This window comes from Henckelia pumila, chromosome 3 (genome assembly GCF_033568475.1).
Source record: "Henckelia pumila isolate YLH828 chromosome 3, ASM3356847v2, whole genome shotgun sequence".
Classification (NCBI taxonomy): Eukaryota; Viridiplantae; Streptophyta; class Magnoliopsida; order Lamiales; family Gesneriaceae; genus Henckelia; species Henckelia pumila.
In genome coordinates this window covers 65,188,287-65,199,684 of record NC_133122.1, presented here as the reverse complement: position 1 = coordinate 65,199,684, position 11,398 = coordinate 65,188,287, and the positions used below count along the sequence as shown (strand labels likewise).

Genomic DNA, 11,398 nt, shown 5'->3' with positions numbered 1-11,398 from the left:
AATAGGATGCACATATAGTAAATTTCACATGAATTTCATCCAAAACTCAACCCAAATATAAAACTCTACACAGAACTCAATTAAAAACCCAAATATAAAACTTAAACCTTAATATAAAACTCAACCCAAATATTACAAATCATTTTTAATATTCATTATATGATCGTGAACATATTCAACATTAATTAATAATTAAAATTTTGATTACATAATGCTTTAGTAGATGATAATAAATACATAAATTACAAACGATATTAAAAAGAATTAAAATACATCTACTCTATTCCATGCTTCCGTTTAAGCTTTGCGCATATTTTGAGATGTATGTTAAGTTGTTCCGGTGTCATTTCACTAGTATCTTTCATAAGAATTTCATAATCCTTATGAAGGGCCTCAGCCTCTCGGGTCGCTACCTCATTTTTTTGAAGTTCTATTTTCTCCATGTGAAGTTCTTCCAGCTTTTGCCACCTAAGGTCCATTTTCTCTTCCCATTTTTTGACATTTACAGCTTTCATTTTGCCTTTCCTCTTTGCAGCTTTCTGCCCCATTGGACGAATACGAACTTCACAATCATCTACGTCAATGCTCGTATCCGGATTGGATGAGGTTGTATGTCCCTCCGACTCAGAGGTTCGAGCCTTCTTATTAGCATGATGATGTTGTGGAGCATATTTTTCACACTCTTTAAGAATTCTCCATACATGTTCATGCTTAAAAGGCTTCATGTTATGATTTGTCTTCCAAATTTCATGAGCTTTCACAAGTATATCCTCATCGCTCTATCCACTCGGACGATGATTGTATAAATTATTGTATACACCAGAAAACTCATTTACCAAAGGATGAAATAAATAAAAATGTGATTTTACCTTCTTCCAGTCTCTCTCCTTAGATCTGGTAGCGCGATGTTTGTTGTAGTAGTTTGTAATTCGTTTCCAAAATGCTTGATCCTTTTGGTCATTATCGATAATAGGATCGGTGCTAATAGTGACCCATGACCTTGCAAGAAGCTTGTCTTCATCAACTGACCAAGGTGCTCGTTTTCCATCCATCTCATTGTCTTTATCGAGAACAATGTTTTCGAGTCCTACTTGTGTTGAAAAAGTAGGAAATTGAGAACTTGGAATCGAGGATGGTGTTGCGGGTTCTTTGTATGAATCTGTAGTCCTTGATTCATTCGAAGGTATGACCGGTGGTGGTTGTGGAGAAAATGAATAAGGGGGTGCTGCCATTGCAAATTGACTATCCATAGCTTGCCAATATTCAGGTGGACACGGATATAATGGAGCTTGAGGACGAACATTTCTCGGAAAAGTAGGCAAGCTTTGAGAGCCTTGAAAATTAAGCGGATATTGTGAAAGGTTTGGAAAATTGTGAGGGTATTGTGTGGGAGCAATAAATTGGCTATTAGGACGACTCTGGGAATTTTCTGCGGTATTTTTTTTCGATATTTTCAGAATGCAAATAGTTTCTAAAAGACCCAAAAAAAATTTCATCCATTTCGAATAAATTGATGGAGTGATTCAGGTGATTTTGTGTGTGAAAGAATTGTAGCATGAAAAAATGAAAATGTGCAGTGTATTTATAGGAAACTTTGAACGGATATTTTTAATTAAAAATATATATTTTCATATTTTTTTAACTTTACATGCAAATTGAAAATACAAACAAAAGGTAATACATGTGTCTGCATAACGAATATATATATAATATTAAATTAAATAATAAAAAATATTAATATATATAATATTTAATAATAAAAAATACTAAAAAAATTAAAGTAACGGATACAAAAATTGAAAAAGAAAAGACGAAAAAAAAGAAAAAAGAAACGGTGGAGGAAGAAAAGTGTGTATGTATATGTGATATATACAATATTATATTACAATATATAATAACGGTTATATTTATATATATTTAAATAATAAAAAAATTTATTAAAAAAAAAATTAAAGCAAAGGGCGCTCTTGACAGCAAGAGCGCCCTTTGCCTGACAAGGGAAAGAGCTTCTCCTACTATGGGAGAAGCTCTATGGGAGAAGCTCTTTCCCTTGTCAGAAGTGGGGACAGTGGGAGCTCGAAAGAGATCCCACTGTGGATGCCCTAATATTTCGTATTTGTTGTTTACTTGTATGTAGGGACCGAAAAATTTGAAGATTAGAGGTTTGATTTCAAAACTTTATCTTGAAAATTAGGGCTTTTGCATAATTTGATTTTGAATAGCTAAATTAATTGTTTATAAATTATATTAGTACATGGATTTGAGTTTTGATATTTTATTATGATTTTAGTATAATTTCGAAATATGTATGATAATTTCGTATAAGCTTGATCATCTTGTTGTATTTTTATTTATGTAACAGTACTTGAAGAAATATGATACCTAGAAAATATCCCTCTTGGAAGTGCTAAAAGAAAAAAAAAAGAAACAGAAAAGAAGATGACAATTTCAATGAAAGGTTCTATGGATAAGTTTGTTTTGAAAGATACGAATATGGTGCAAGAAAATTTTATTGACAATTTCAATAATCAGAACGCACAAGAAAATCATTCTGAAGAGCAAATAGAAGAGATGTATGTGGCAAACACTATGGTGACAGATGAAGTCAGGAATAATCATGAGGAAAATGAAAGAATAGATCATTCTCTAAATATCTTTGATCCAAGAGTTTGGGATAGTTTTGATACAAAAATGAGAGATTTACTCGTTGAAAAAGGTCCGATTAGAGAGGTTAGTTTTGAATACCCTCATGATGAACTTGGTAGACATTTTTCCTTAGAGCATTATAACAGAGTGCTTCCAAACAAGTCAAGTCATGAAAGAAAATGGCTAGTTTATTCAAAGTAGTTAGATAAGTATTTTGTTTCTGTTGTAAGCTTTTCAAAACACTACAATCACTAAGTCAATTGGCAGAAGAGGGATATAGAGACTGGAAACATCTAAGTGAGAAGCTTAGAGAACATGAAAAAAGTCGTGAACATCTTGCTAATTTGAGATCCATGGTGGAGTTACAGGTTAGATTGAGGAAAAATGATACAATTGACAAAGAATTGCAGGAACAAATTAAAAATGAGACACATAGATGGAGAGGAGTTTTGACAAGAATTGTTGCATTGGTAAAATGTTTGGCTAAAAATATTCCGTCCTTCCGTGGAAAAAATGAAAATTTGGAGGATGGTTCAAAAGGGAATTTTCTGGGCTTGATTGAGATGATTGCCGAGTTTGATCCTATAATGCAAGAACATCTTCGTCTCATTAAAGGAAAATAAATTCATCATCATTATCTCAGTCATAAAATTCAAAATGAGCTGATAACAAATATGTCATTAAAGGTGAAGAATGTTGTCATTGAAAAGGTTAAGAAAGCAAAGTATTATTTGATGATACTTGACTGTACTCCTGATGCAAGTCACAAGGAACAAATGACTTTAATATTACGATGTGTTGATGTGTCATGTATTCCCATAAAAATTGAGGAGTACTTTATAGAATTTTTGAATGTTGAAAACACAAGTGGATTGAGCCTTTTCAATGAATTGTGTGCTGGACTGGATTCTCTTGGACTTGATATTGATAATATTAGAGGCCAAGGTTATGATAATGGCTCCAACATGAAAGGAATACATCAATGTGTTCAAAAAAGATTGCTTGATATAAATCCAAGAGCTTTTTATATGCCCTGTGATAGCCATTGTCTTAATTTGGTGATTTGTGATATGGAAAATTCTTGTGTTAAAGCAAAATCTTTTTTTGGAGCATGTCAATGCCTGTATACAGTGTTCTCCAATTCTACAAAGCGTTGGAGTATTCTACTTGATTGTTTGGATACTTTGACGCTCAAGTCACTGTGCACCATGAGGTGGGAAAGTCATATCGAAAGTGTCAGAGTCATTAAGTCACAAGTTGGACAAATCAGAGAAGCTTTACTTAAGGTAGCATATTTAACTGATGATGCAAGATTGTCCGGGGATGCCAGATTGTTAGCAACAAATGAACTTAGTAGCTTTGAATTTTTGTTAAGCTTGGTAATTTGGTATGATATTCTCTACAACATAAACTCGGTTAGTAAATCTTTACAATCTGAATCGATGCATATTGGTGTTGCGGTGAAACAATTGAAAGAGCTTGTTTCTTTTTTTGAGAATTACAGGGAAGAAGGATTTGTATCTGCCATCAATTCTGCTAAAGAAATTGCTTCCAATATAGGAGTTGATCATGTATTTCCTGAGCGACGACAAACTTCTAGAAAATGGCAATTTGATGCGATTGCTAATACTGAAAGAGAACCAAAAATAGAGTTGAGGACTAGGTTTGATCAATTGAATTCTTTCGAAGAGATGTTTGGATTCTTGTTGGATGGAGGACAATTAATGGCATTGGACGAAGAGTATTTGAAAAATATTGTGTGAATCTTGAATCTTCTTTGAAAAAGGATGATGTGTCTGATATTGATGCTCATGATCTGCTTTTAGAATTACAAATGTTGCCAGAGATGCTACCTATGGAAGCATATGACACAAATAAACCTTGGACATCAATTAAGATTTTAGAGTTTGCACTGAAAATGGATGTTTTTCCTATGGTCATGGTTGCCTATCAAATTTTACTGACTATTCATGTGACCGTAGCATCAGCTGAGAGAAGCTTTTCTAAGTTGAAATTATTGAATTCTTATTTGAGAACCACAATGAGCCAAGAGAGACTTAATGGATTGGAGATCCTCTGCATCGAAAAGGACATATTGGAGGATATACCATTGATGACTTTGCATAAAAAACGCAAGAAAAGTGCATTTCAAATAATATTTATTGTTGAATAAATATTTTGAGAAATTATGTAAAACATTCTTTTTTGATGTGTAGTTTTCTGATACGTATTTTGTTTTATTTTGATTATGCTAATCAATTTTTTTCATATATATATTCAATTTTCTAAGTTAATGGGAAAGGGCCATATTTTAAGATTCGCCCATGGCCTCGGTTTTCTCAGGACCGCCCCTGACGTCGGTTCATGATGCATAAATTCTTTCAGATTGGTTCAAATCCATTGGTGGGAGGTGAGACCCCGAAAGATGCAAAAGATTGGCTAGAATAGATGAAGAGTAGTTTCCGTGCCTTTGACTGCTCCAAGAAGCTGAAAACGAAGGCCGTGAAATTTCTATTGGAGTGACGTGCTAAAAAATTGTGGAAATCCAAATCTTCCCAGCTGCTTCTGGAGAAAGGTCGGGTATTTTAGGAGGATTTCCGTGAGACTTTTATGAAGATATATTTTTCTCTAGCTCTTCGACAGGAGAAATCCATAGAGTCGTTGAACTTGAAACAAGGCACTATGACAGTTGATGAATATCAATAAAAGTTCATCAACTAACTGCCATTATGTCCCCCACATCAATGCCAGTTATAAGGCCAAATATTATCACTTTCTGTAGGGCCTCAACCGGGAGATCTTTGTTCGGGTCACCGTCTTTGATTATCCGACTTATTACGAGACTTTAGTGAATCGCTGCCGTCAGGAAGAGATTAGTGTTAATCGTGCAAAGGCACTTATATCTTCTCCATCTAGTGGATCACTGGGCCACGTGCTCAATCTTTCAAGAAGCAGAGTTCTACCTCTACTTCTACTTGTTCTGGTTCTTGGGGAGTATTCCGATTTGGTAGAAAAAATATTGAGGGCCGCTATGAACACTACGGACGAAAGCACCCGACTGAGGAATGCAGAAGGCCATCTGGTGCTTGTTTCATCTACGACAAGAAAGGGCAACTGCGGAAGGATTTTCTTACTCGAACGGGAGGCAGTATGTGACGCCTAAAATCCAATATACTAAATCTCATGCATTAAATTTAATAAATATTAGTATTATTATTTTTAGGTTTAATTGATTTAAATTTTTTATGTCAATTATGTGTTAATAAAATATTTTATTATTTATTCAAATAATTTTTATTGTACTAATTATTTAATTAATGTTTTTAATTGTTTAAATTTATGTATCTAAATGATTTTATTGTGCAATTTAAATTGCTTTAATATTTTAAAGGTTTAGGCTTGCATTATTTTAAATGTCTAGCTTATTTATTTAAATCTTTTTAATTGTCTAAATCATTTTAAAGGTTTTACACTTGTCTATTCAAATCTTTCTTTTTATTTGTCCAAATTATTTTTAAAGGTTTTTTTATTCCCACTAGTGTATTTATTTAAATTGCTTTTAAACGTTAGTCTAGTTTGTTCAAACTATTTTAATCGCTCTGCTTGTTATTTAAATATTTTACTCGTCGCCGTGACATCAGAATATTTTAAGTGTTTAATTCTTGGATTTTCATGCCTAAATCAGTCTTTAATATTATTGATTTTATTTATTTTAATTATTTTAATTTTCTGTGATTAATTGGCTAAATATTATATTTTTCCCGCGCATTAGAATTTATTATTTCTAACTTTTGCGAAAATTAGTATTTTTATTTCCGGTTTAGTAGAATCAAATTTAATATTTTAAAATTAGGATTTTGAAGCTTGTATTTTATTTAGTACGATTTAATTGTAGTCCCAATTGCTAAGTTGTGAGTTAGCACTTTTTAAAGGTGTGTTTCACTATTTCATGAATTTCTAACATTCACTCCCATTTTCTAGGGTCTATACTTATCCAGCTCCAGATTCAACACTAGCCACAAAACCCACGTAACTCATGCCTAAACACACACACACGGCTCATTAGAACAGGGGATGAAATCCCTTTCTTCTTCTCTTCTTCGATCCGCTAGCTTCTTCATTTAAGCTTCCAATTCTCATTTATTCTTCGGGAAATCGTTCCATAGCAAGCTAGTAGTGTTTGTTGAGCTCGATTTTTTTTTCTGCTTTTCCTTACTTTCAGCTCGATCGGCCATAGCTATTTGGAGCTCTTGAGCTTCGATTTTTGTAGCATTAGGCAAAGATATGGATCTATTGTTTTCCCCTTGTAGTTTATTATGTATTATGTGTTGCATACCATGAAACTTACGAATTTTATATGAAATTTTGTTCCCCTGTTCGAAGCTCCATTTAGCCGAGAGGTGTCGCTCTGTTTTTTTCTTTCTGTCGCATTCATTCTTGGATTCAAACCATGTCCTTCGAAGATTTTGAAATACATTTAAGATTGGATTGTGAATGCATTGTGGACATGACTCTTCGAAAATTCCAGAATTTTATGCCTTGAGGTTTCGAAATCTGTTGCAAATTTTGCTAGCGTATTGGTTCGAAAATGTGGGCTGTCTTGTGTCCTTCAAATTAACTCAGAAATTTACTTGATATTGGTGTGTTGAGGATTGAAATGAAAACGACATTTATGTCCTTATCATGTCAAAATTTCCAGAAATTTGCTAATCATGTGAATGCTTGGTTCGGTCGGTTTGCGTTGTTGGTGATGAGTTGGATGGTGATTTAGAGCTGTCATGATTGATATGTAGTTCACATGGTGGCCTTAGGAAGGCTTGGAGTTGAGCTTGGTATTGTCTTTGGGGGCTGCATTCGAAATTTGAGGTGTAGGGGTCGGTTTTATATGGTGGTTAGGTGCTGCCTTTGAGCTGGGTTTAATGTGGTTCAAGGTGAGTGGTAGGGGCTGGAAATAGGGCGATATATTGGTCTTGGTCCTAGGATTAGAGACTTGGAAGATTGGAGGATTTATAGTTAAGTTTTGGTTGAGTTTGTAAAAGAAGCATGAGCAGATTTTTGAGAGTGAGTGGGCTGTCCGGGAGCCGTTTTAAAACAGGGTCTAAACTTGGGTTTTTGGTTAAGAGCTCGGGTTCGGAAATGATCTAGGATGTTGGAAATATGTTGGTTCAAGCGGGAATCAAATCGGTTAAGTTTGGGTCGAGTTTTAGATTTTTAAATGTTAAGGTGCAGAATTTTGTTGAACACTAAGGGGCTGCTGCCCGGAAATCAACCTTTTGAAAAATGATCGCTTAGAAAATAAATTCCGAGGATGACTTTTTAAGTTAATTATAAGTGTTAGGAAGTGATGGGATTGAGCGGAACTGATTTTGAATGAGAATTGAGTAAGTTATGAAATTTACGGGCAAACCGTTCAATTTGTCTTTAAGCGCTACGTTTTGGTTTAGTATTTTTCATCCTTTGGTTTGGCTCCTAAATCACCATCCCGATCATCCATGTATGAGTCATATGCATGATTATTTAGTAATATTTACATTTACGTCATATTTACATATGCATGCTAAGTCCATGTTCAAGTATGAAAGAAAATATTTTTTAGGAACAAAGTGAGATGATTGTGACTATAGAAAGTATGGGTTTGGATGGGCTGGGAGACGTTCTGGCTTCCCTTACCAAATTTATGGATTTGGACGAGTCGGGAGAAATCCTAGCTTCCCTTACCAAGTATGGGTTTGGACGGGCCGGGAGAAATCCTAGCTTCTCGTACCAAGTATGGGCAAGACGGGTTGAGAGAAATCCTGACTTCCTTGCGGCATAGTGCAATGCAGCCATGATCATGATCGAAATCACAGAGTCACAATTCAAGGATCTAAGTTCAAAATATTTATGACTATGTTTCAGTACAGTTTATGCAGTTACATTGATTATTTATGACTTAGCCATGCATATGTTATATTCATTTTCATTCATTTTAGAAGTCTATTTTGTTTAAAGTAAGGGCACAAAACATAGGTATTTTTAGTATATGCTAATTTAAATCTGTGTGTGTTTGTATTTACGTAGTACTCGTTATCCCCCCCATATTCTTGCTGAGTCTTTTAGACTCACTACACTTATTGTTTTCAGGTGAGGAGTATTTCATTTAGATCGAGAGGCAAGACTATCGAGTGGACTGCGATGCGGGCACGGCACATCCCTCCGACCAATGCTCGTCTTTCGCATAGTTACTAGAATTTTTATGTTAAGAAGCATTTATTTTGCTTATTTGTCAAATGTATATGTAATGTTTAGTTAGAATTGTTTTGGGCATGTAAACATTAGATTTTTAAACACTTTTGGATATTTGTTATGACGAATCTCTTCCTTGGGTTCTCGTTCTTTTCTCGGTTTAGTTTACTTGTGTCGTCGGTTGTAACACTTCTTTCATTTAATTTTGTTTGCTGTCTGTGACAGATGGGTTGTTTTATGATTAGTAGGTCATGTCAAAAATTTTCGAAAACCCGTATTTTATTTAATCATTAATTATAAGAAGTAGTTAGGGTCGTTTCAGTTGGTATCAGAGCATGGTTCTGGTTTGGGTTGTGCCTGCTGCCGGTTGCAAGAAACTCGAGAAGTCTCGCCTCAAAGTTTGTAAGTTTTAATGAATTTTATATGATAGTCGTAATTGATTTATTACTTTAAATGATTTGATGTCACTTTCTCTTTAAATATTTTCAAAACTAGTTGTTTAATTTATTTAAGTGTGTATTTTAGCGTTTATTCTTGTTTAAAAATTTCTTTTAGTAGTTTAAAGTGTACCATTTGACTGTTTATTTTTATAGCATGCGGTTTTAAGTTAAACGGAGTTGGTGTACCAATATTCCTTCCAGTTTTAAACATTATGTGGATGTTGTTTGAGTTACTAGGTAGTGTTAGTAATTTTGATGAGATTGTACGAGTTTGTTGGAAAATATCAAACTTGTGCATTAGGAGATATTAGTCGTTGTGTCATTGTTGTCATTTATTCTTTTATGGATGGAATTTAGTCGGATAAAACTAAGTGTATAGTTTGCTTGGGAATTTCTAGGTGTGTGTTTAGTCAGTTAAGTTTATGAATCAAACTCGTGTGAAGACTTAGGATACGAACTTGGTTTTATATTATTATAGATAGTTTAGTTTTCTTTGTTTATTTGGACAAGTATGATTTTGTGGAATTAGTGAGTTCGGTTACTATGAGCCTTTCAATTTTGTGAACCATTATTCCGATCGTTATTTCATTATTCTTCAATTGTGCTTGTATCCATTGCAACATATACTTTTTTTTGAGTCTGAAATTTATTTGCACATCTTTTTTTTTTCTTTTCATTTATGAATTCGTATGACATTGGTAAACGTTGTATTCAACTATTTTGGCATTGGCTGAACTTCTTAATAAAATCCTGCTTATATTCCACACTTCTTGAAATTTTTCCTTCGGTTCTAGCCACATGTTGATGTGAGTAAGATTCACTTTTTATTTTTGGTAATCTACTCATGTTGGGTGGCTGACATCTCATTTTATTTTGAGACTGTTGTTTTCCCTGATTTTTGACTTGCGTGAACTTCTCTCGACTGAAGTCACACCGATTGCTCTTAATTATGCTTTGCTTGTTTGATCATGATTTCATTACTCCTGGATGAATGATCAAGAGATTTGTATCTTGTTTGGCTCATATTCATTATTCATGAAGCCTCCTGTATTATTCATTCACCCCTAGAATTGAATTATGAGTGAGTTGCTTTCGCTTATCTATATTTTTATTTTCAGCTCGTTTGATTATAATACTTGCATTATTTCATTTTGTATTAAGCAGCATCACTTGTATGTCTGCTTTCCTTTCCTGGTCATCATGTTGAATTATTTGGGTGGATCATAGTTTCAAATTATCATTTCTATTCTTGTGAAGAGAATCAACTCATAACCGTTTAGTAAGTGTTTAGACCGTTGGAATTTAGTATTGGTATTAGATAAAATCCTAAGTTATTGTTGTGTTCTGAGGAATGATGACTATCAAATATATCTGGTTCTAGCGAGTATACTGCTAGGTAGTAAATTAATTGAATGAGTTGTTTCAATTTTAAATAAGATCTTTAAGAGTAAACAGATGATTTTTGGTAAGCTGAATGAGTGAACGGTTACGAGATAGGAAATAGAGTTGTTCCTAGAGACTTTTGGGTACTTTACATTTTCATTCTAAGATTTTGTGAGCGTCAACCGATAAGATTAATGCACCCACTATGGGAACAGAATGACGAATAGAATATTTAGGAAGTTTTTTCGGATAAGTTGTAGATTTATTTATCGATGAAATGCTAAGGTACTGGAGGATCAATTAGAAAGCCTTTACGATCAGGTTACAACCTCTTTGAGGTGTCTAATTGTATATTAGGTTTTTGAAACATGAATTCAGGATCTACATATTATAATTTGGGAATTTATGGATTTTCAGACTTGCTGCCAAGAGGAACTAGGGATTTGAGATAAGTCTTCAAATGATATGTAAGATTTGTTTGGTACTTAGGGACCATCTAATCCAACAGTGGATTTTAAAGTTATATTTTTTTTACCAAGAATTAGGTTAGATTTATTTATAGAAATATGTCGATCAATCTTAAGTTAAGGAGAGTCATTATTTTCCACTTAAAGATTAACTGAACTAGAGTCTTCGCTCAAGAGAATTTTAAGCATCCTTAGAAGCGTTGCGAGTTATAGTAACTGATAAGGGATTAAGCATAG

General features: G+C 33.8%; 3 protein-coding genes and 1 long non-coding RNA gene across 4 annotated transcripts; 3 read left to right on the top strand and 1 right to left on the bottom strand.

The window, feature by feature from the left end:
* Positions 1 to 275: 275 nt before the first annotated feature.
* LOC140888915 (glutathione S-transferase T3-like) lies at positions 276 to 1,250 on the bottom strand. The gene is made up of 2 exons (XM_073296615.1): positions 870 to 1,250; positions 276 to 779 (listed from the first exon to the last, which is right to left on the bottom strand). The coding sequence occupies exons 1-2, from the start codon at positions 1,248 to 1,250 to the stop codon at positions 276 to 278; spliced, it is 885 nt and encodes a 294-aa protein (XP_073152716.1).
* A 1,243-nt stretch (positions 1,251 to 2,493) lies between these two features.
* On the top strand, positions 2,494 to 3,269 carry LOC140888913 (uncharacterized). The gene is made up of 2 exons (XM_073296614.1): positions 2,494 to 2,730; positions 2,877 to 3,269. The coding sequence occupies exons 1-2, from the start codon at positions 2,494 to 2,496 to the stop codon at positions 3,267 to 3,269; spliced, it is 630 nt and encodes a 209-aa protein (XP_073152715.1).
* A 51-nt stretch (positions 3,270 to 3,320) lies between these two features.
* Positions 3,321 to 4,409, top strand: LOC140888912 (uncharacterized). Its single transcript, XM_073296613.1, has one exon. It carries the CDS (start codon positions 3,321 to 3,323, stop codon positions 4,407 to 4,409), a length of 1,089 nt encoding a protein of 362 aa, XP_073152714.1.
* A 2,240-nt stretch (positions 4,410 to 6,649) lies between these two features.
* LOC140893062 (uncharacterized) lies at positions 6,650 to 9,016 on the top strand. Its single transcript, XR_012152997.1, has 2 exons — positions 6,650 to 6,811; positions 8,770 to 9,016. It is a non-coding gene; the product is annotated as an uncharacterized lncRNA (long non-coding RNA).
* Positions 9,017 to 11,398: the final 2,382 nt, after the last annotated feature.